The sequence below is a fragment of the Microchirus variegatus genome, assembly GCF_963457635.1.
Source record: "Microchirus variegatus genome assembly, chromosome: 20".
Lineage (NCBI taxonomy): Eukaryota > Metazoa > Chordata > Actinopteri > Pleuronectiformes > Soleidae > Microchirus > Microchirus variegatus.
Window position 1 is genome coordinate 7331685 of NC_139821.1, and position 25451 is coordinate 7357135.

A 25451-nucleotide genomic window follows, 5' to 3' on the forward strand; every position below is an offset into this window, starting at 1 on the left:
GTATTCAGAAGAAAATGCTGCGTTCATCTGGGATTTAACTTCGACTGTTCACTTATTTTCCAGCATCTGCCTTTTAAGGATGTGAGCTAAAGAAAAACTAGACGATGCAACTGATTTACTAATTAGATTTGCGGGTCGACCCCATTATGATTCTCCTTGTAGAACACCAGCGGATTTCTGAACGAGTGCTATGATTTTCTAAATTTCTCTCGTCAATGAAATGTCTTCCTTTCTTCAAAATAAACCTAGTTTTGTAGTAGTAATGTAGTAAACTAGTAATTTATTTTGACAGTCAAGACTTTATTGTAGATTGAGCAGACGGACAAAGAAAGTAGAAACAGGAAAAAGTTCCTGTGCAACAAATAATAAAACATTTGTGTTGTTTTACAGGTTAATTGATGTCAGCGTAATAATTACAATATATATTTAACTTTAGAGCTACGGAGACAAAAAAAAAAAAAAAGAGACACTCAGCTCTGGAGACATTAAGGGTCTTGTTGTTGACACTGTGATGTAAGGACTTTATCCCACACACGCCAGGATGATGTCGACCACCGTCTCGTCTCCGCTGCGAACCGTCACCTGCATGGTGACGCTGTCGGCCAACGCCAGGCGAGCACGGACAAGAACGTCGTGGCCGCCACGGAACACGCCTGAGAGAAAGGAGGCAGAGATGCGGGTTAAAGATTTGCCGGCTAATTAACTTGCACAGGTTTCCATCAACATATACACAAATGAACGGCCTTTTTACAATTCAGTAAAAAGAAAATTCTCTTTATCTAAGTTTTTTTACCACCGCTGCTGCTACTGTTAGTTCAGCCAGATAAGCAGTAATCCACACATTTACACAGTGTCTGATCGTTTAGTTTTTTACTAATTCAAATGGACCTTTTATTGATATGCAACAACCTCCATCAAACGTAAAAAACCTTACTGCGATATTTCAAAAATACCCATGCAGGTGAGTAAAACTATTGTTTTAGAGAACTTTCCTAATGAAACACTTCTTTATTAAACCAATAAAAAACACATTTCATAAAAACTTAATTTCGAGTGACAACATTTTAGGGCTTGTATGTGTATGGTCCATAAAAAGTCAGAAAATGTTGATCATTGCTTCCTAAACATTGTAATGATGTTCTCAAATGTCCACAAACCAAAATTAATGATTTTAATATTTAAAATATATATATTATTAACATATTTATAATATGGAGCAGAGAAACCCCCAAGAAATTAAGACACTGAAAAATCTGATAGCTTGGTTTAATTATTAAAAAAGCATTCAAACCGATTATCAAAATAGTTGATGCATAATTTAATTGATTTTATAAATCGATGAATGGTTGCAGCCCTACAACATTTCTGAGGAAGTAATTGGTATAAAAAAAAAATACAAATTGCCTTGTTCAAATGTTCAGTTAATTACTTAAGGTAAAATGAAAGGGACAGCTCTAGAGAAAGACATAAGACTTATATATTATTTATTTTGATATGTATGTATAAATGTGATGTGTGTCTTCCCAAATAAAAAATAAATAAATACCAGTTGCCAAATATCAATTCAAATCCAAAGAGTGACCCCTGTAACAAACACTCGGCACCCACCTGCCAAGAAGAGGACGTGTGAATTCTTGTTTTCTGGAACTTTGTCGGAGCGCTCACATGGCTGCATTCCCAGGAAGCTGATGATGTTACTCACTGCCTCTGCATGATAAAAAAAAAAAAAAAAAACATTAGTCACATGATGACACTGGGTCACAGTTGGTCAAAATTAACATTCTGTAAAAATGTGTAAAAAAAAAAAAAAAAATCCCAGAAGAAACTTGAAGGGAAACAGAACGTGCATTTCCACAGAAATTGTAGCTGGAAAATGATTGACACGCTCCATCTGTACATGATATTACTCTGTCTTCTCAATGAGAAGGACTTCAGATTAAATTTGTACCGTCTAACGTCCGCACGGACGCCAGGGCAAACGTCTCTTCCTTCTCAAACTCATCTCCCACTTCCTCCCACGCTGCTCCGAAGTTTGGCTTCAAAACCTTCTGGATGTGGTCGGCGACCGCCACCTCCAGATCCTCCAGCTGAAGCAGAGCAGTGAACAGTGATAATGAGATCATTTACACAGATTAAAAGACACTAATTCTGCATGTTAGATAGTTTGTTGTGTTCACGTACCACATATTCATCGTCATAACCGTCGTCGTCAGGCTCTCCTGTGTTTGGATCGCAATCTCTGACCAGGTACTTCATAGTGCAGCTGAATGTGCAAGACACTGTGGACACAATAACAACAATTTATTTGATAAGAATTTTTTTTTTTAAATCTTTATCTTAAATAAACTTAAGTGCCAGTGCTCCTACCAGCAGTGGGGTCGTCTTCCGGCAGGCGGACCAGAGTGTACGTGGAACAGGGCTGACTGTAGGGGAGACTGTGGGCGGGAATGTAGTTAATCACCTCGTAGGCTTCCGACGGCTCCATCTGCACGATGACCTGACACAAAGAGCCACACATTACATTGACAACTGTGCTTTAATCACCCTAGTTAGTCCCGTGAACTGGTTTTATCCAGCACAGAGAGAAAAAATGACCCACAATTATCAATAAAAAGTCAGTATCATGAGTTTTTGTTGTTGCTATTAAGCTTGAGACCAACAGAGGGCGCTGTCGACAAAATTTAAAATTGCAAATATTGGCAATTGTGCTGACAAAAATCCATCATTTATGCTCATCTTAAACATTATGGTTAGTTTAGAGTGAAAATGCAACGTAACATATATTTAGTTACTCAAAGAAAAAGAAGAAATGTGTAACTACACAAAAGGAGGAAGTGAAGAGAGAGAGAAGAAAGCTGTGGCTGTCAAAGTAAGAGGTCAAACCGCCGCTACCTTCTGCAAGAGCTGGTCGTTCAGAGTGTTTGTGCAGTCGAACTGGAACACGATGTGTCTGGCGAAGGTGTGTTTGACGCAGCACACCACGTACTCCGTCTCGGCCTCCGTCAGCCGCACCAGCTCCGACGACTTGAAGAGTGGACCCAGGCCGTGTAACTCTGGGATGTTTGCCAGTTGCTCTGTCAGAGCGACGACAAGAAGTAGAGATAATAATGAACACAACAGAGTTTTATCACAGAGGTATTGTTCACGCGTCATGTTCACCATGTCATCATACCCTGATAAATGTCCTGGCGTGATGGCGCCAACTTTTCTGGAAGTTTGCTGGTTGCGATGGGGGCCATTTCTGAGAGGAAACAAACAACTTCAGCGATCTATCGATTACCACGTGTAACTTAAGATAAACAGCTCTGCGGTCGTACCTGTTCTCTGCTCTGTGATGGGAGCAGTGGCCAGAGGAACGGTCTTAATGTCGAAAGGTTCCACTGAGGGTTCCAGAGTGTACTGGTGGAGGGCTTTCTCCAGGCCGGGGACAGAAACAGACAGACCTAAGAAGAACAAACAGAAAGAAAGACTCAAGTTTTTGGGCTGTATCTCAAACTTTCAAAGGGGTCTTTGAGGAAATGGAAAGACGTTTGTGTGTCTTACCGTTAAAGATGTAAGCAGCGTTCAAAGCCTTCTGCTTCTGCTGGAGCACATTCATGTAGAAAGTGGCTCTGTCTCGCACCTCGTCATCACTGTCCATCATGCACCTGAAACAGACAGATATTAAAAGGAGCATTACACCACAAATTCAGTCCTAAAAAGTAATTTTTCTCAATCGGCAGAGGATAAATACTTCAGTTAGCATGTCTTTTCAAAAGGAAAGACCAGGGAATAAAGAAAAATCATGAGAGTAAATAAAAACCTCTGCATAAGAACCAGGACACTCGGCAGCAGATCATCATTCTGAGCTCCAAATTTAGCCAAAGCACTGACTGCAGCTGAAAGCAGAGAAAAAAAACAACATTTCAGCTTGATATAAAATGTGCTAGCACTGTAACCATCTCATATGCTGCTTATGTAAAAGAGGTGCTGACACAGGATCACCCTATGGAGCTGTCAAAGGTTCTACATGAAACACTGACATGTTCAGACACTCACCAGCTCGAACAGCCTCGCTCTCCAGCACCACTCGGTTGAAGATGAAGCGGATGTATTTGGAGGGCTGCGGCGTGCGTGGGCCTTCTTTGCCCAGGAGGTGCAGGATCTTGGTGGCCAACACCGTGTGCTCGCAGTCCTCGATGAACTCACACAGGTGAGCCAAGCCAGTCTCTTTGCTCTCTGGGTTCTCCTCAATGATGCTGATGATACAATCCACAATGGCTCGCTTGTAGTCGAAACCGCCCTGCGGGGGTAAAAGAGGGGGTGTCACTGGTATGTTTTTTGTTTTCAAGTAAATAATCAAGGAAGCTGCTCAAATAAAATGTAATTGTTGATGCTCGACTTACATCATCTCTGAGCATGTTTGACAGGAAGTTCATCATGACGCTGTGCTTCCTGGGATATTTCTGACACAGTGCGCTGATGGCCTGTACCACCACCACCTGCCGTAGACAAGTATCAGGGAAAGAGTCAGGACGATGGACAATAGAGCTGTGTACTGAGACTGCACCAGTTCAAGAAATGTTGCATTTCAGTGTCAGTTTTAAGGACTTAATTACAAAAACAGACATCTGACCTTGAACTCGTCAGAGATCTCGGAAACAAACGATGAGATCTGCTTCATCAGTCGGTCCACGCTGCTCTCACTGCCAGTCTTCAGCAGAGTGGTGATGGCCAGTGTGGCGATGCTACGGTTTGAATCAGTGATCAGGTTCTCCAGGTCCAGATTACAAGCTGTGACAGCTGAGGGATGTTTCATTGCCACCTTTATGACGCAAATTAAATGTCAATGCATGTTGAAAAAACAGGTCTCGTATTTTACAGATGGGAGGAACAAAGACTGAATCTGTACCTTGTTAAGAGTCCGGACGGCAGCATATCTCAAGGCAGCTTTAGGAGAGCCACAGAAGAGCTGCAGAACTGCAGGAGGACACGCACACACACATTTGCTGTTAACTGCGGTTTTACACTGTCAGTGAGAAATCTTTTGATTTCAGCGAGTAAAATACAAACCTGACACAGCAGGAGCCAGCTCTCTGGCAGTACAATTGGGCATATGGACAATGGCAGAAGCAGCCTCGTACACCACCATCTCATTCTTGTTCCTCAGGCAGCCCTCGATGAAGTCAAACAAGGGGCTGTCGTGACTGTAAACATGAAGAATGGTCAGAGACAGCAGAGACAACCTCCACAGAGTCACCAGATGTTTCGATCAGAAGGTCCGCTCACCCTCCCTCGGTCTCGTCCAGCAGTTTACTTGCGATGCGGATGAGCATGCAGTAAGCAAAAGGAGACTTCAGTCCAGACTTGGTGAATTTGTTGAGCATCTTGGTGACAGCGAGGCGGTCATTCTTCCTGAGGTGATACAACAGGCCCAGAGCGTGGTACTGGAGGACAGAATGCACACACACACACACACACACACAGTAAAGTCAAGGCACATCCTAATGAACCAAATGAATATATACAGAGTGTGATATTTGATAACTTCATCATACACATTCCCAAAGTTGCATGTCTTTTTTTACTCACCTGAACCATGACATTGTCACTGGATGCAGCTTCCTGCGCTTCATTCACCCAGCGCTTCACAATGTCGTAGCTTATCTTCATCATGTGCTGCACAAACACACAATGGAACCATACCGTCAGAATAAAACCTGAGTTCCCGGCTCATTTTCTCATTATAATACACAAACAATCTGATGCTGTCTTACCAGTGAGGACACCAGGGCAGAGCTGGACACACTGGGCACCTTATCAACAATAGCCTGCTTCATGTATCTCTCAATAGACTGTAGCATGTTGGTCTGTGTGGGAAGGACATGGGAATAAATGCTGATATTTGAATTACAGCACAGTGGCAGACAGAGAAATTGAAAGGAAGGATGAATCATGGTTTACATCTGTAATCCTGCAAAGAGCTCTGATAGCAGGTCCTCGGTACACATCCTCCTTCCCTGTCATGTCCTTGGTCAGGCTGCAAAATACCAGGGGATAACAAGACATTAAATTAGCGGTGCACAAACTGGATTATGGTAACAATATAGTGTGATGTCAGCCGTCTATTAATGCAAGGAAAGGCTGTCAATCGGAAAACTGTTCATGAGTTCACTTGACAGGCTTCAACCTTGGCTAGGGACTTAATTAGAACATGAGTGTGGTATAAATGTGACAGATATATGACTGAATGAGCTGCTCATGCCAGTAGAGAGAGGATACACACTGCAATGTGCCATACACATGATGCTGACTCAGTTTAAGCCTGAAATGCAGGTACTGCACTAGTTTAAAATATTTTTACATAATCAAACATGCAATGTTTATTTACCAGATGTTCCAGGTTTCAAATAAAAATAACTTTTTGTTCATTTCATCTGCGCACAGATAATAACACGTGATCATGCTGTGGCACAAACCTGCTGGTGACGATGATTACATCCTCTGAGATGTTGGCCATCTCTTTGATGGTAAGGTAGCACATCCTCCTCAGGGTTTGCTAGAGGAAAACAAAGAGAACAAACATGTTTTATTTATATTTCTGCTCAATAAAAATAATAGTAATAAAATGAACCTTACATCATTGGACTGAAAGAGTCTGGTCATGGCAAAGAAGGCTTCGGTAGCCTCTGTGGTCCCTAAATGTTCACCCTGATCAAACATAAGAAGTCTGTATTAGTTGACGCTGATCACATACTTTACATTTCTGTCGTGTCAATCAAATGTGTTTTTTACCTGGTTGAGGAGGTAGATAATCTTGGTCAGAATGTGAAGACATCTTCTTGGGTTGATGGGGGTTTCATTGAAAATGCGTGCCTGTGAAAGACAAATAATCGCATTATTTCGCAGTCATTAGTTAATAATCGTACATGATTTCACCTGCTCTCTTGATGACGTTTCGCAAAACCAGGTGCAGACTTTACCTCTTGCAGAACAGCACTCTTCTCCAGATTTTGGAATGGGTTCGACCCACTTCCTAAACGTTAAAAAAAAGAGCAACGTCACACGCGTAATTTTAATTTAACAACAAATGAATTCTAAGTAAAAGTTAAAGTCTTAATATCTTGTAAGGCAACGTCAGTCATCAAAACATCCTACTGACACTGACCCAGTGCTAGCACGGATAGCTAGGAGTAAATGTGAATGGACAAATGTTCGTATTCCGTTTGATATTTAAATTGGAACAACACATCGGCGCAGAACGCACTTTAATATACATTTGCATTTGCGTCGCTATTAACATTCATGGTCGTTTGTCTTTACAGCTAACATTAACTTTAGCTAGCAAGCTAACAGGCTAGCACCGCGCTAGCACCGATAAACACCTTGTCAGTCCACTAACTGCTTTCCCCCCGCTGTCCTTGCTATTTAAAATGCAAAAAAATAACGGTTACAATCTTACCGGACTCCTCGTCCTTCTTGTCAAATTTTTTAATCATTGTCACGGAGCTAAAGTGAACGCTGAGGGCTTACAGATGATGCTCTTCGCCTCGGTTAAAAGACGAGCTACTTCCACGTAGCCGAAGTGAAAAGTGACTTCCGGTTTTGAACGTCCACGTCGACGGAACACACGTAAGAGCAATTCTGTACTTGGCCGACTGGGGGCGCAGCTGTATCACAGTACTTTTACAGTACATGGGAAACATGTGTACATAACGTAAATCAATACATTATAAGGTAAAAAAAAAAATGATGTTAGGTCTTCCTAATACATGAAAATTAAATAGAATTAAAGTAAACAAAAAAGGAACACAAAGGAAAATAAGACAGGTATGTGGTGTACAGACATTTGCCCTTATTATTTAGTTTTTATACAATATGTTTCCAAAAACATGCGATATGGGGATTAGGTGAATTGGTCACTCTAAATTAACCGTAGGTGTGAGTGTGTGAGTGAATGGTTGTTTGTCTCTATGTGGCCCTGTGATGGACTGGCGAACTGTCCAGGGTGTACCCCGCCTATCGCCCAATGTCTGCTGAGATAGGCACAGCACCCCCCGTGACCCTCTGGAGGAGGAAAAAGCGGTAGATAATGGATGGATGGATGGATGTTTAATGACATTAAACGATTAGTAAAGTTATGCATACGGGTGTCAGATACTTTATAAATATATATGGTGTCATTGTATGTAATAAAAATAGTTTTAGTTTAATGACCAGGTGACAAAACTGTGATAAACAACTTTGAACTGTAGAGAGCAGCATTGCACCTCTGAGTGTACAGCCCAAATTACTATTAGAAGAAGGCACCAGGTCACATGACAAATCTCAGCTTATTTATATTCTTTTTTTTTTTATCACCTTTATTTTACACTGAATACACCAATTCAGCACACAATTAATTTGCATACCAGGTAGATGAACATAGACGATATGAGGAATAAAATATAAGAAACATACAGATGGAATAAAATGTAGAAAGTGAGCAGTTGGTGCATCGTTTAGAAAGGCAACTGTGGTTAAAACGTGATGTAATCTTCGCTCTACGTTATAACATTTAATATAATCATTGTAGTGGCATTCTTGCTACCAAAAGGCCACTTGAGGGAATTTGAAGCCATTTCCAACGCGTGATGGTGTACAACAATCATGTCCTCCATTGGCTTGAGTTTGACGCTTTTATTAGCTTGCAAATCTTTTAAAGTCAATAACAAAAGCTGGACCCCACAAGACTTAAAACCAGACTTGTGTATAAAAGACTAAAAGTACTAATACTGTGACACAAAACAATTCAATTGCTGCACACACAGACACGGTTGAAAAACTGTGTGGCTTTCCTGATCCTAATTCCCTCCACCTCCTCAGCTGTGTCTCCCCTATCTAACTTTTGTGTGACTAATTACCCAACCCATGCTCACAGGTGTGCAAGTAACCCATAACAACCAGTGCTTCACCACTGACACACCCACATTCACTCACACAAGCACACAGATCCAAATTGGCCACAACACACCGGCCCCTTATTGTTACTGTATAAAAACATAACAATTCAACACAATAGAACAACTACTACAAGTTGCAATAACACCTTTTTTTTCTTTTTTTTTTTTTTTTTTTTTTAAATCCGAGTTGGTTATGTTCACATGTCCATAGAGTCACATTTCACGCCAAGGTACGACGTGAGTTTACAAGGGTATTTCATCGGCTTCGAGCAGAAGACAAATCTTCATAATTGGTCGCTCCAATACGCTGTATTTGGTCTGAACTTTAACAGACCGTACGAGCCCTCGTATGCCAGGAAAAGTCTGTAGTATCCTCCCTAACAGCCAAGACCCACAAGGAGCAGTCGAGTCCGCCACGAGAACATCTCCTGCAACAAAGCTTCTCTTGTCCTGTATCCACTGTTGTCGCTCCTGTGTTTGAGTGAAGACATCCCTCTTCAGACACTGCAGCTCCGTCTCTAGACACAAGCTCCTCGTGAAACTTCACCATGTCTGTTGTTATATGGGTGACAGTTTCAGACAGTTGACTGTTCTGCTGGTTTATCTCCTGCAGAGTCTTGTCTCTCTCCAGAGCGTCTTGCTCTCTGCTCCTCACCTCGTCCAACAGAGAGGCCCATGCTTGTTCCAGCTCCTGCTCCAGACTTGACACCTGTCTCTGTAGCTCACTCTGACTGTCCTCTAGTTCAGAGATGCGGGCAGTGCTCTCACTCAGCATGGTCTGGTGCTGCTGGAGAGAAAGCTGAAGCTGCATGTTCTCCTCACTGGATCTCTGACAAACCAGAATTGTGCAGTGGAGCTTCTCCTGCAGAGAAGACACCTTGTCAATGTTCTTTTGCAGCTGACTCTCATAGTTCCTCTTCACACCTTCAGTTTGCTGCATGTACGAGGTCCACTCGTCTCTACGCGCTGACAGAGATGACTGGAGCTCACACACCTTGGAAGCAGACTGTGCTGCCTGCTCTTTGAAACTCTGCAGCAGCTCTTCCTTGTATCGCACTTCAACCTGTTTCTCCAGTGTTGCGACATGTGCAATCTTTCGCTTTACTTCTTTATCGGTGTCAGTGGTTTGGCTGACTTTGTCCTCCTTACTCTGCAACACTGTACACTTTCTCTCCACCTCTTCCTTTTCTTTGTCAAATTCGATGAGGCTCTCTTTTAGTGGTCCAGTAATAACCCAGCCCAATAGGGTTTTGATAGCATATGATCCTTTACCATTGCTGTGTACCACCTCCCATGGTTCCATTACCTTTGGAACATTGGTTCCGATTAGCAGTTCCACATCAGCATCAATGACAGGAATTTCAACAGAGTTGAGGTGAGACCAAGCACTTTACTCTTTCTGCCGTGGAATGTTATCACGGGTCACAGGCATCTTGCACTGTGTGTACACATCAGGTAATTTAAAGAAAGTGTTACTGTTAAATGCTGCTATCTCCAGTCCTGAGATGATGTGACTGTCAACAAACTTTTCTTGATTCATTGTTTTCAAGAAAAAGTTGGCACTCCTTCCTTTGACCTTTAGCTCCCTCATGAGTCGCTCAGAGCAGAAAGTGGCTGTGCTGCCAGGATCTAAAAATGCATACGTGCTTAGTATCTTACTGCCTTTGTCTGTCTTGATCTGTACAGGTACGATTGCCAAGACACAATCGTGTGCTCCGGCCCCTATATGGCCGCATGTCTTGGGAGAAACTACGTGACTTTTCTCCATTGTCTCCTGCTGTGTGTCCTCTGAGTTGATATTTTTCTTTGAATAAATGTGGAGGATGGTAGGATGCTTCAGGTTGCACAATTTGCAAGACAGACGCCTATGACAGTCTTTGCTCATGTGTCCAATATTTAAACACCCAAAACAAACACCTTTCTCTCTAAAGAAGTCGATTTTCTCTCGATGCAACTTCTTTTCCATTTTGGGACACAACTCCAATGTGTGACCCTCTTCACACAGCAGACAAGACACCTTTGTTGTGTTATCAGGTAAGTTTCTCCCATTTTGCATTTGAGCCACAGTTGTAGAATTGACAGCTGTCACTTGAGTTGCAAAACTACTTCCTTTTCCTTTGATTCGAGCCTGTGAGACTTTGTTTCCAACGTTATGATTTGGTGATGAAATTGCTGCGTCCTGAATGTTTCCAAAAAGTGGATTAGAAACAATAGACACTTGTCTCTCCATGAATTTGACAATATCACTGAATCTTGCTTGACGGTGATGCTTCTCCTGCAACTCATAAGCAGTGTTTCTCCATTTTTCCCTCAGTTTATAAGGTAGCCTCATGATAATGGCACGCATGTTGGATGGCATGTTCATCTCAGACATATAACTGACATCCTCCATAGCATTACAGCAGACATGGAGAAACAATGAAAAAGCTTGCAAAGCCTTGATGTCCTCTGACTTTACTGGTGGCCATCCCAGCGCTTTCTCCATGTATGCACTCGCTATTTTTTGCTCATTTCCGAAGCGTTCTTGTAAAAGTTCTTTTGCTCTTAAATATCCCCTGTCGGGTGGCATATGTTGACAGCTCTTAACCAGTTCTCTTGGTTGTCCCTTTGTATATTGTTCTAGGAAATACAGGCAGTCTATACTGCTAGCAGCCTTTGCTTCTACTCCGTGCTGAAAAGCTCTTATAAATGCACTGTACTCAAGTGGGTCTCCATCAAAAGTTGGTATATCTCGTGGAGGGAGTGACAGTGAGGACTGTTGCTGTATCAGAAGAGCTGTAATATCATTTTGCAGTTGCATGATGGTTAACAGATTGCCTTGATCCACATCAGTTTGCATTAGGTTAGTGCGTTGATTTGATTCCTGTGTACATTGCATGGTGGGTTCCTGTGTGTGATGCACATGACACGTTTCCTGAAATCCTTGAGGCATGCTTGAGTTTGGATTCAGAACATAAGACCTTTGTTCACCATGTACAAAATGATCCTTGGGTCGTGTACCCATTGATACATCAGCTTTGCGCCCTCCTAGAGGTGACTGATGAGACTGATGGTTTGAATACCTGAGCTGTGCCTCCATTGGCACTGCAGCTTAACTCCCTCCTAGTGGTGAACGATGAAACTGTTGCTTTAAAGTTTGTGGAACAAATTCTATGGCTGAGGGTCTGAGAAATGATTCAAGTTTCGATCTTTTCAGATACGAATTCATGCCATCTGAATGGGCTCTTGAGCTCCGACCATCAGATCCTCTGTCCTTCAGCACAGCAACCTTTGCAGTATTAGCAGCGATTTTACTTTGCAGTTCCAGAAGCTCCTTTTTCCTTCTGATTTGCTCCTCCTGAGCTTCCAGTTCATGTTTTTCTTTGAGGCCAGCTGCCATTGCAAGAAGAGCAGCCCTTTCAGCCTCTGCCTTTAAACATGCAGAGGAAGTTGAAGACTGGTGGCTAGAGCGGCCAGTTGATGAGCACGTTTTACGACCAACATTAGAAACGCTGTCACCAGGAGCAATATCATCATTGACCACAGAACCAGCAGCATTGTCATTAAGCACATTTGTTACAGCAGCAGCATCATTGTCATTTTCATCATCATCATCATCATCATCTTGCTCCTTTTTATCAAGCAACCACTCTTCAATTTTGTGCATTATTTCTTTATTGCTTTGCATTCGGGTTTTATACCATTCTCCTTGCTTTAACATTTCATCCTCAGGTAATATTGATTTCAATGATTGATGCAACTCTTTGGTTTCCACACACAGCTTTAAGAACACTTCTTTGTAACAGGATTTACCTATATCCCATTTGTGCAAAGGCCATTCTCTTCCACACGGCTTAACAATTCTTAATCAGTCCTACCGTGATTCTTCAGCGTTATGGCTCAGGCTTTCTTTGTTTGCCTCCACTTGATTGGAATCAGCTGGCATGAAGTATGGTGGACTGCAGCAAGAAGCTCAGTTTTTCAACAAAGTGTAGTGGCATTCTTGCCACCAAAAGGCCACTTGAGGGAATTTGAAGCCATTTCCAACGCGTGATGGTGTACAACAATAATGTCCTCCATTGGCTTGAGTTTGACACTTTTATTAGCTTGCAAATCTTTTAAAGTCAATAACAAAAGCTGGACCCCACAAGACTTAAAACCAGACTTGTGTATAGAAGACTAAAAGCACTAATACTGTGACACAAAACAATTCAATTGCTGCACACACAGACACGGTTGAAAAACTGTGTGGCTTTCCTGATCCTAATTCCCTCCACCTCCTCAGCTGTGTCTCCCCTATCTAACTTTTGTGTGACTAATTACCCAACCCATGCTCACAGGTGTGCAAGTAACCCATAACAACCAGTGCTTCACCACTGACACACCCACATTCACTCACACAAGCACACAGATCCAAATTGGCCACAACAATCATATATTTCATAAACATTTAGTTTACATCCTCCATGTGGGGCGTAGTTACTCCAGAAGACCACAAGATGGTGACATTGGCCTTTATACAGTATGATTCAGCTCATTTATAGGTGTGGTCAAAATAAAAGCACAATATGATTCCACTTTTTAGTCTCTTTGCAATTTTGTTAGAATAATGAATGAAAGTATTTTGTTGACATATTGTGACATTGTATAAGCTCATTAGGGATAACAACACATGGATCATTTGCATATATAGAGAGAGGCAAACTTTAGTTTGTCACATCTGCTTTTATTTGAGGAAAAATAATCCTTTATTTTGGAGTTGTATAAAAATAACAGACATCTGATGAACACATACATTCCCATGCGTTTGCATTTTTGCTGTATTTCATGACCTCATGACCTGTCGCTTCCATCTGTTTTAACCAGAATAATTTTTTTCCATCACAATGTAAATAAATAAATAAATATGAGTTAAAAAAAGTTAAATTAAATAGATGAATATACCACATTCCACTGGTCTTCTGTAACACAAATGATAATCAAAACTCCTGCAAACTATCTCTGCAATAACATTTCTAATGTGATCTGGACTGTTGATACCAATTTGTCGTTATTGCTCTTGACTTCACTCTGTTTTGATTCACGATGCAGAAACAAACACTGTTGTTGGAGAGTGGATTCAGTTGTATCAGTGGATAAAACAATACAAGTGGGACAATTCTATTCAGTTTCTTGTCAGATGTTGCCAAAGGCTGTAAACTGATAGGTGTAATGCTAACATTTGATGTTATCACTTTTATTCCATGTTTTCCAGTTCAAAACTCCACTGTGTTTGTATTATTCTCTAAAGCTGTAACTTGGTTCTTCTTATAATTATCTTTATTAGTTCATACTCATCATCCTTTCAGTGTTATTGATTGATTGTTATAGTCATTTCTGAATTGTTTTCACTCTGTTTTGTTTCTTCTCTAACACTCTTTGTAACAATGTTCTGAAACGTGCTTTGTAAATAAATATACATTTTCCACCAATATCATCACTTTCATATGACTGATTCTCAGATTTATTTTATGGAATTGTTACCTTAATCTCTTTAAACAATATGTTTCTTCTGTAAAACACTTGTGAAAAGTGCTATATATACACATTACGTTATTATTATTATTATTATTATTATTATACTGTCGTCATCATCATCACCATCATTGTCATTACATTGTTTATTGTTCCTTATAGAGGCTTCCCTAGTGTCATGTTTTAGGTAAATAAAAATAATGCTAATAATAATAGGGATGCACAATATGTTTTGGTACCATATCAGTATCTGCAGATATTGGCTTTTATTTTCATTTATTTTGCTCAATGAAGAAAATGTATATCATCTGCTGTGACATAAATAGGCAAAATATTGTGTTCATTTCACTACAGAAGAGACTGATATTGATATCGGCCCAAAGCACTCCCGATATATCGGCATATCGGCTAAAAAAGTCCAATATCGTGCATCCCTTAAATAATAATAATGATAATGATAAATAATAAAAGTCTCTGCTCTGGTCGTGGCTGTGTGTCTTTTTTTTCCACCAAAGTTTTTTCCGAGAACATTCCTCACTTCCTCCTTCCAATCTGCGCCAGGAGACGCGCGTTCTCCGCCGCCTTTGCGCGCAGGTTCTTGGCCTTGGCCACGTCAAAGAGGACGTTCATGATGTTGGTCGGGACGTCCAGGGACAGCGTCAGTCTGCTCCTCCTGTCTCCTTTGCTGCTGTTGCGGAGCATCTGCCCTCTGAGCTTGGTCCTGCTCACGAAGCGGTAGTTTGCGGGCCTTAAGAATGAGGACGATGACGATGAGGATGAGGAGGATGTCCTTTTTTCTCGGCTGGACTCGGCAGAAGAGGATGGAGAGGAGGAGGAGGAGGAGGAGGAAGAGGAGGCGAGGTACTCGGCGGTCTGCAGGAGTGACTCCCAGTCGTCCACGGGGGAGTAGACCGGCTCGTCCTCGTCCACGTCCACGTCCACGGTCATCTGGTCGTCGCAGGTGCGGTGCAGGCGCAGACACAGGCTGGAGGTCGGTGTGCACAGGAGCGAGAGCAGCAGCAGGATCTTCAGGGACGACAGCATGCTGTGTCCTCCTCTGAAGCAGCAGGTGAAGAGAGCGACAGCAAGACAAGAAGCATGGTTATTATGTCACTGCAGGACATTTAGAATATATAACACAACATGTAAGAAAGAAGGTGGAATAGTTTCTCCTTTATGGAGGAAATGAATTAGGATTAAAGCTGTAGTGCGTAACTTCTTACACACACACACAGACCGTTATATCAAATATTTAGACATGTGCCTCACTAACAAAGGCACCTGCTGTGGTACAAGTGTTGTAAACAACAAAAACAACACACAAATGTCGACTTCACAGCCACACAACATGGTGTGCATAATTTAACGACTTGTTATAATTACGGGTAAACACATTAAACTGTTCCCATATCTTTTAAAACATGTACTACGTCTTCCTTTTCTGAGATATCATGTACATATGTCACTTTCTCCAAAGGGAAAAGTTGAGCTACTGTCACCATTTATTAGTTTAACATTTCACCCTTGCTGCTGAGTGTCATTTTAGTGTTTTTGTAAATAGTTTTTCTTTAAAAAAAGTGCTGTATTAATAAAGGTGTTTTTAAAAAATGCCATCAGCTCCATACGACTCGTTATAGTCTCTGTCTCTCTGTGTGAGTCACAAATCTGCAGCACTAGTGTCTCTGTCACTCACTGCAGAAGCTCTTCTTACATCTTTTGTTTTGTGTGTGAGCTTTAGATCAAAACAACTGATTAAAATCCGGGTTCCTTGTTGATGGAGAGGTGACAGATAAGTTACACACTGGAGCTTTGAAGCGTGACCTGCCCACATCACCCTGATCGTGTCTCCTTCCCCGGGGGACAAATCCGTTGTAGATAAACTTAGGATTTAGGAGATTAACAACTGCTCTGCAAACAAGTTGGGAGGAGGATCCTCAAACACTGAGACTAAATATGTGGAAGACTGAACACTGCTGCATGTAAGACAATGTCAGGAAGACTTAGAAGAGAACAAGGGGACATGTTGTTGATATGTGGAGTCAATATTTTGGTCATGATAATAGAGGACACTTGTAGTACTGTCATCTATTATCTGTCTGTCTGTTCTTTATCTTGTTGTTTTAAAACCCAGTAAAATATATAGATTTGTGTAGAAATTGATGTTTATTCAGGATATTGATATAGTTCTAATAATGTTCTGCGTTATGCAACATGACATGATGCTATAATGTCATTTTGAAAAGGTTTATAGATGAAAAGTTGCCCTATGTTTGAGGCAGACATAAATAAAGCTTTCTTAGTGTCCTCACCCTACCCTCAGTTTACAAGTGGATTTGAGTGACTTTAAAATATTTAGGGTAGAATAGAAAATAAGTTCAGAGCTTTGTTGTCCCTTAAAAGACATTAGTTTTGCAGTTTTCAGAACAAAAGTGATAAAAAAACAATTAAAGAAACACAATAAATCAAGAACATTTGATCATTTAAATACAGTCTTGATCTCTAGCACTAGATAAACCAAACAGTTTTCAGTTTAACCCTGTAGATTAGGGACTACACTCTGTGCTGCACCTCATCTCTAAAGTTATGGTTTGAATCAATGGGAGAGTGACATGTGTGTGTTATTGTTGACTTTCACTCTCACTTAGAACAGAACAGAATAGCTCCTGTAATGGGTGATTATGAAACTAAAAGTCATTCAAAATGAAGAATAAAGTGGATATATATAATAATAGATTTATACAACATCATTTAAATTGAATACAAGATGGCACACAATTATTTTTTATCTCCTTTTAAAAGTGTGAGTTATGGACTGAGTTTTTATTTTTAGGACTGAGAAGTTTAAGACTATCTTTGGTCCACATGAGCCACAGAACTGAGTCACACAGAAACAATAACACTGTCGCTCGACTTACCACTCGTCTCCTATAATAAAGAATAGTTTGGTCAACCAACACGTATTCCTGCAAAGAAAAAGAAAAAACAACAACAACCCGGAAAACAAACAGGACGAAAATCCTCACAAGTAAAAAAAGTCAGGTTTCGTGAAATCCTGCAGGGAAAAAAACCCCCAGTGTGTAGAGAGTTTGAGGAGAGGAGCGGTGCGCACAGTCTGCGCTGCGTCTTCTGCGTCCATTTACCAGCGCATTCATTTAGTAGGCGACATCAAACTGCAGCCCTTACGCCAGCAAACACGTCACACCGGTGACATGTTAGTGCGCTGGGGAGCATTCCATTGGTCCGCTGGTTGTAAAGCAGTGATGTGATGATGGCGATGGGACAGAGAGAGAAAATATATAGAACAAAGGTGTGTAAATGTGAGCTCCTGTCTGTGAGCGCGAGGCATCAAGACACGCGCAAACTCACATATCTTATCTTTTTATGTTGCCGAAAACTTTTCACATTTATTTGCAGGTGTTCCACACTTTAACTGTTAACATTGACGCTAAAACTGCGAAGTTAAAGGTTATAACAAAATTAGATAGTACGAGTTGGACAGTTCAGCATCAGCACCACGGACAGTTCCACCATTAACACGTCACACTTTAACCCTTTAACACCTAAGACGTCCGTCTAGACTTTTGTGTTTTGCTTATTTTAACCATTAAAGGACCAGAAGTGTAGAACTGCAACTCAGTGCTTTTGCCCATTTTTTCTGGACAACTTTCAATATCTGGCAGTTATTTACAATTTCCTGCATGTTAAAAGACCGTTTTAACCGTTTAACATGAAGAAAAACAACAGGTTTAACACTGTAGTTAATTGTACACGAACACCAGATTTTGCATGTTAAATTTGAAAGTTGAAAAGTATAAAACATATTTAAAATAACATTTTGTCTGAGTCTTTGTCTCAATGTCCAAAACAGGCCAACAATGGAAGCCATGTACAGGCGTTTTTCCAATAAACGAGTGTCTACAGTGGTTACCCACGTTCACAATCATGTACAAAACTAAAATAAACATCAATAGTAAGTGATTACATTTATTGATGAGTTGATATTTTCATTTTTAAAGCAAATGTCAAACATCTGCTTTAAAAAAACATCCTCCAAAAAGAGTTACTTAACAAAAATAATCTACATGCTCAACTGTTGCATCGTCACATTTCTCAATTCCCATCAATCACAGGCCACCAGAACACTAAAGGTTAAAAATAATCCACCAACAATTATTAAAGTCATTAAATAACTCTTTATAAACCTATCATTCTCATTATAAAGATGTGAAACATTGAGTTTTAATTGATCCAGAAGTTTATTATTGAGTGGACACAGGACATGCGTCACTGAAACCACCCACAGTGATGTGCCAAAAATGATGGGAACATGGAGGGAGTGAGAGGATCCAAGCGTGTCAGGTCACTTTCTAATGAGTAACTTGGTTGAGGGATTAATATGACTAAGTCGTCACAGCTGGACTAATCACAGTGTGTGACCTGACGTGTCATAACATGTCCTCCCACTCTGATTATTCATGCCCCTTCTCAACTTCAGTGTGAGGGGGAAAGAAAAATAAAAACACAGATTTATGATGGATTACATTGTTGTTGATAGTAATTCAAAGTAGGGAGTAAAGAATCACAACTCAAAGTATCAAAACGTGAAGATTCCCACAGTCAAATCCTCAGAAATTGCATTTCTTGGACGTCTTTTTTGGACAATACAGCTGACAGAGCCACATTAACATCAATCAAAAACTTATTTTCTCCCAAAGAAAAAGATCTCTTAACAAGCACAGGAATTATTATTCAACCGATCAGAAGCTGGGGCTGCTTGCAATTATCAAATGAAACTAAGGAGTGCAGTGGTACTTTTCTTCAGCAAGTCAAACCAAGTCAAAAATATATACAAAATTATTTTACAAACGGCTCCAACAGACATGTTTTGTGACAAATATGAGTTCAGGCTCGTGTGAAAAAGACTAATGTGTCACTAAGTGAGAATTTAAAAACAAAAGAAACAAAAAAAAGAAACAAACTCCTGGCACGAGAATCAAGCACAAGAAGTTCCAGAACACCGTGATCCGTCTCAAACCATCAACCCAATGAAAAAGTGGTCATCGTGAGTGCGTCATCTCACTCTGCCAGAAACAGAAAAAACCCTTGGGTACATGTTGCCCCTCACATCAACACCCACGCAGGAATCCCCTGCCTCTGCTGGGCCGGTCTGATGGAGAGACCTTGAAATCAGTCTCCCTCCCTGGATCCCTGTCGGCCTTTCATCTGGCTCCCGGCCGGAGCTGTAACACCCCCTGCCAAAGGAACATATGTAGAGAGGCAGGCACTCGGCCACCACCTACTCATTTTTTTTTTACACCGACACGATGCACATGCTATTGACAAAAACACAGAAAAGGTGACCGAGTGTAACACAATAAAGAGATAGGCAGAATGAAGACAGACAGATTATACATGTATATATCTATAAAAAAATAAAAGAAAGTAGTATGATTTTCATATTTGTTTTCCCAGCACATATTTCATACAACAAATCAACACTTTATATTACTTTGCTATAACACTATGGTAATAACAGAGAAGTAATGTTATGGTAATACAATAATGTCTTAGTAATAAAGATTAGAATAAGATTTTTCGACTTCCATGTAAAGGTATTGAAATGCTGGTAAACAACGTAATATTACCTCCCTATTACAATGTTGTTATTCTACTGTAATGTAAAGTGTTAAAAGCTTTTAAAATATATAAATAAAAGCAAAATGAAACATTTATGTACAAAAAAAAACTTGTCTTGTCTTGTGCTGCTTCATCTCCAGGATTCGATATCTGTGAAAGTGAAAAACATTCATTATAAGTGAAGACGATCATGTTTTAAACATCATATCCACAGTTTACACTTGAGATCTACCTGTGCTCTCCTTCCCACACCAGCTCTGACACTCTACTTTGGTGGAGAACCGGTTTTGGTTGCCGCCGCAGCCGCCGTACACAAACGGCCTGCACTCCCCCGAGCGAGGGTGGAAATACCAGAACAGAGCGTATTCTGAACACGTTCCCTCCGTCATGGGCTCCAGACAGGGATCTGATACTGGAGTCGCATGTGAGACGACAAAGGAGACGATGAGGGACAGGTTTAGGTCCAAAATCTGTCAAAGCTGTCTTTTAAATAAAGATGCAGTAGATTCACAATCTTTCCCAATTTATGGATAGTGCATAAGTTTTACTTTCAAATCATTATCAAATAAGTTCAGTCTTTTATGCCAAGACAGATGGACGCAGGGACGTCCACTTGTTTGTACAATAAATTAGTTTTTTATGTATGATTCCAATCATTTTAATCATTTTTATAGTCAAAATGCCTGAATTTATGCATTTCCTGTTAAAATGCAGGGGAGAAACGAGCCTCTAACTGTGCTATACCTCACAGTCCAGTGGTAGCTCGTCCATAGAGGGCGCAAGGGCGCCGCCCCACCAGTCTTACATGAATAATAATAAGAAAAATATAGGAATCTAAAATAATTTATAAAAACAAGAACAATTCCATATTTCCTGTTCCTTTGGGGCGCACAAATCTTTAAAATAGACTTGTTATAGCGACACATGCACATAGACAAGCCCTGTCAATACAAACGATAGGAATCTTACAGCTGTAACTACGTGCGCGTGACATAATTTAGTTTGTCTTGTCTGATCGGGCATAAAACTGCAGTGAAACGGCACAAGGTGACGCAGACAGCGCCTAGAAATGTCACAGTTCTTTCTTCGTCAAATGTGTATTTTACCTGTGTGTGCGTGTGTAAAGAATACTGATGAGGTATGAAACATGAGCAGAAGTCAGTGCGCATGCTGCCAACTGAATGGTGAATAAGCTTTATATATATATATTTGTAAATCTGACTCCGAGTCGAGATGAGTCAGCGCCTCACCAGCCACCGACCTCGCTGAACGTCACTGGAAAAGTAAAATAAAGTCCTAAAGTGAGTCGACTGCAAACAGGTCAGAGAGTATGACAGAAAAAATGAAGTAGCAGCGATAAAAAAAAGGCTCAAACGTGAATTCTACTGCTTCAAAAAACCTGCAGGAGTCATGCTTTTTGTCCACGTCTGCCCTGTGCTGCAGCTGTATACACAGTAATGCTTCCCCAGACTGGTCTGATAGTATTGCTGGTTTTCAGACAGTTACATCATTTCTCTGCACAAAGAGGCCGAATAATAACAATAACAACAACAGAGTGAGTCACTCCGGCTTTATTTTTGAGCAACTATCAACTGAATGTGTTCTGACGTGAACAACAGCTTCAGTCACCGCATGACAAAAGTGACAATTAACCTCATTTTCCACTTGGAGTCCAATGCGGCCACTTTAAACTTTTATGGATTATGATTTGCTCTTATCGTCCTCTTCCACCTTGTGCTCCTAATAGTCTTGATATACAGAGCGAGGGAACAAGTAGAAAAAATAGACAGAGACAGAGGAGGAGGAGATAAAAGAAACAAATCAGTTGTCTCGGCCACTCACCGACAGTGTTTGTTCCGAAAACTCGTCTTTTCTTTCTCTGTCCCTCACTCCACTCCCGCTTCTCTTCCTCCAGAGAATCTGCAACCAAATCAGCCATCATGGACCATGAAGGACAAACATACAATAAATGCAAGGGTTTGTAGTTATTAATGTACTTGTCATACAAGCTCAAATAACCTAAAACAGCAACAAATAATTATCTGGAAAAAGAGCTTTGAAAGGAAGGAGACGGTGGAAGGAGATGCAGATTTGTTGAGATAAATCTTTTAAGTGAATCTCATTATTTTTTCCTCATTGTCTTTCTTATTAGGGAAAATATTAATTTCGGCTCTGGTTTAATCAAACTATTCAAGCGCAGCGTTAGTGACGGCAGAGCAGCCGAGTCGTGCTCATACAACTGGCTGATTAGCATCTTTAACATCTTCATTTGTGCTTAACACTCACTGGTTGATTTCCCACCGGTGAAACTAACGTCCAATCACACGCGTGATACAAATCTTGGGGAAACGGTAACCATGGTAACCCGACACCATTCTACAGCAAACTTGATTAGTTTCTTATTGTCTACAGGTAACCCTATGTGGCATTAGTAAACTTGTTTTGATTTGTAATATATTAATATATTTTATTTTAGAAAGTGAGATAATAGACTGGAAACAACAAACATGTTTCCATACTCGTTTCCCATTTTCCATACTTATCCAGACATGGTAATTACTCAAATTAAATTCCATACTTTTCCATACACACGTAGGAACCCTTGCACTTAAGTAATATAATTAACTTTAAATGATTTTATCTTCAACTCTTAACTTTACAGCAAGAAGACCCGAGTTTACGACCCGGTTGGAACAAGGGTCTTTCTGCATGGAGTTGTGTGTGTGGGTTTTCTCCGGGTTCTCTGGCTTCCTCCCACAGTTTAAAAACAATGCAATATAGGGATTAAGCAAATTGGACATTGGAGCATAAGTGTGAATGGTTATTTGTCTCTATATGTTGCACTGCATTGGACTGGTGATCTGTCCAGGGCGTGACCCCCGCCTATCGCCCTATGTGACCCACGACCCTCATGTTGAGGGTAAATGATTTTATCTTTAGTTTCTGTCAAATTAAAACACCAAAAGTTTACACACTGAACTTCTGAGTATGTCAAGACCTTGACTCTTCTACACTTGCGCGGATTAATCTTGTGACAACAGCTTTGAAGAGCAAAGAGAAAGTTATAAAACAAAAGTTATAAAAGTGTCTCAGTTCTTTTCTGCCATATTGAAGATTAAATGTAATCAGAGGTTGGTATGAGTGAGATTTAAACAGTGGCCGACTGTGCTCCATTCATTACTTTATATACAACAACGGCTGCTAATGATTTATGAATAATTACACTGACATTGACAAGGGGCAATGACAAGCTCACGCTTTGATTGGGTTTCTGCTTCTATTGACCTGAAGCCACAGTGAACTGGGATGCAGATAGACATTCTCTCCTGGAGGCTCTATTCACTAATGAGCATTATGAAATATTGCATGATGGATGAATGTTGTTGGTGCATGATGACATTTTTTTCTTTCTTGTGTTGATGCTGACGGCGTCAGTGACGTATTACGGGAGCGGCTGATTAACACAAGTCAACCAGCTTTTTGTGCTCGACCGTTGGAAACACTGGGGGACAGGAATAAGGAGGGATGTGATTTTGTTGTTACTGTGATCAATAAGAAGAAATGACAACTGCAGGTGGATAGAAATGGAACATTTTAAAATAAGTGAAGACGGAGTGATGAAGAGAGAAGAGCATCTTGACCTGCAGATCCTCATTCAGTCTCCACACTAAGCATCACAGCTGTTACACATAAATATGGCTTTTGTGACTTTGACACTGGACGGGGCACAGCGGCCTGGGTCAGAGATGGCCATGTCAATTGAGATATTCTTTGTGCGAATTTATTGAGTAAAAAAGGTGTTTTTTGAAATGCTTTATTGTAAACATTTAGCACTTTAAGACCACGGTTCTTCAGACAGGCTTTTAGTTAGGTGTGGGGTTTTATTACAATCAGTTTTTCTCTGTGCTTGCAGCTGTGAGTTCTTAATGGAATACGTACCGAACCGTTACACTCCAAGTGGAAACACGGTTTAGCTGTCAAACTCACTGGCCCTCACTCATACACCACCTAAGTTCTAAATTTTCCCCTAAACAGGAAGATAATTTACAAATTCGACATCATGTACTATTGAAGAACACCTGCGACTAGCGACTCCTCAGTCAGTTAAAATGTTTGACGTTGTAAATCAAGTGAGAAGTTGGCTTATTTTCTCCATTGACTTCCATTCAAACTGCGTTCTTTTTGCAACCAGTGGAGTCACAATTCAATATATTATCACTTCTGGATTGGCTTCAGAGAGACTGAATTGATTTTGGCCACAAATGTAGACCCCACCAATAGGGATTTGGGTGAACAGAACAAAGTACAAGCTCACATTATATATACACTTGTTTGTTTTTTTACCAGTACGATTCGGTAGCATTCCATCATCTTCAAGAACCACAGAGGCAGGAGTGGTCGTTTCCACCACCCGGTCTCCATGCTCTTCTTTTTTGCCTTCACTGATGTCACGGGACAGGGATATGACGATATCTGGCTCTTTTTGATTATTCTTCACTGGGGTTGTTCCATCTGGATCCACAGACTTCACCATAAACTTATATTCCAACCCTGAAATGACAAAAAAAAACACGACTACTACTATCATTTGCACTCCACTTTTATTGCATGAACAATGTTGAATATTCAGACTGCAGCCATTTGTTTTGGAGCCTAATTATCCTCTAAGTGTCTTGAGAGAGCGAGGATTCTTTGGATTTGGTGGAGTGGCGTCCCGTTTAATTGCAGTCTTGTGTTTGTGAATGGCTCTGCTGCTGCTGGCACCGTGGCACTTGTTCCTCTGAGAGAACATAGCAGATGGCACAGCACACACGGGTGCCATGCTGCTGCCGCAGGACTGCTATACGACAAAACAGTCCCGCAGTATTTAGGGTCCACCTAGAGGCACATTCATGCATTCTTGGAAAAAATGCAAACAAAAAGGACTCACTCTGGTGAATAAGTCATCCATGCACACACTTACCACACTTTACTACCACCTCCTGAGTAACGAGCTCCTTCACTTCTTCAGCCTTCAACACAAGATTCAAAAATCACTCACAATGTATTTGTTGACTGTTAATGTGTGTGTGAGTGAGGTTGTGTGTTCTAAACACACCGAGAGTCCTGGTTCTCCTTTATCACCCTTTGCTCCTTCATCTCCGATGGTTCCCTATAAGAAAACATCAACATTGGTGAATTTACCTTATTACACGTTCTTATTTGGACTGTGTGAGTATGCACAGAAGGAAAAGAGAGTCCAATCAGCATGAGAATGTGTGTGTGTTACTGTGTAATCATCTGTGGACAATGGTTCAAAAACACTGTAATAATAGAGAGAGGTAGATATAAAGCTGAAATCAGTGCAGCAGCTTGTAGTTTTATTTGTGGGCTGTTTAGGTTTGATGTCATTTTCTTTTT

The 25451-nt window shown here is 40.7% G+C and overlaps 2 protein-coding genes across 2 annotated transcripts in view; both read right to left on the bottom strand.

The window, feature by feature from the left end:
• Window positions 1-512: 512 nt before the first annotated feature.
• On the bottom strand, window positions 513-7562 carry copg2 (COPI coat complex subunit gamma 2). Its single transcript, XM_083907241.1, has 24 exons — window positions 7442-7562; window positions 6963-7015; window positions 6775-6855; window positions 6619-6690; window positions 6459-6538; window positions 5944-6019; window positions 5757-5849; window positions 5572-5658; window positions 5269-5426; window positions 5053-5186; window positions 4892-4959; window positions 4616-4804; window positions 4386-4481; window positions 4039-4282; window positions 3803-3878; window positions 3544-3647; window positions 3318-3443; window positions 3173-3241; window positions 2893-3074; window positions 2368-2497; window positions 2182-2279; window positions 1949-2087; window positions 1609-1707; window positions 513-653 (listed from the first exon to the last, which is right to left on the bottom strand). The coding sequence occupies exons 1-24, from the start codon at window positions 7476-7478 to the stop codon at window positions 523-525; spliced, it is 2622 nt and encodes an 873-aa protein (XP_083763367.1). The 5' UTR covers window positions 7479-7562; the 3' UTR covers window positions 513-522.
• A 7386-nt stretch (window positions 7563-14948) lies between these two features.
• The window catches only part of col7a1l (collagen type VII alpha 1-like), a gene marked incomplete at its 3' end in the record, with an annotated part of 64127 nt that continues 53624 nt past the window's right edge, over window positions 14949-25451 (bottom strand). Inside the window, exons 101-106 of the mRNA XM_083906782.1 lie at window positions 25150-25203; window positions 25015-25063; window positions 24396-24602; window positions 21894-21971; window positions 20271-20463; window positions 14949-15471 (exon numbers count right to left, since the gene is read on the bottom strand). Coding sequence (XP_083762908.1) covers window positions 14949-15471; window positions 20271-20463; window positions 21894-21971; window positions 24396-24602; window positions 25015-25063; window positions 25150-25203 — 1104 coding nt within the window. The remainder of the gene's footprint in view (window positions 15472-20270; window positions 20464-21893; window positions 21972-24395; window positions 24603-25014; window positions 25064-25149; window positions 25204-25451) is intronic.

Excerpts from the sequence above, each read along its gene's own strand:
- copg2 (XM_083907241.1), bottom strand. The coding sequence starts at position 7,478 with ATGATTAAAAAATTTGACAAGAAGGACGAGGAGTCCG. Across the intron at positions 7,016-7,441 it reads CAAGAAGGACGAGGAGTCCG|GAAGTGGGTCGAACCCATTC; the intron begins GTAAGATTGTAA and ends TTTAACGTTTAG. Across the intron at positions 654-1,608 it reads ACACGTCCTCTTCTTGGCAG|GCGTGTTCCGTGGCGGCCAC; the intron begins GTGGGTGCCGAG and ends CCTTTCTCTCAG.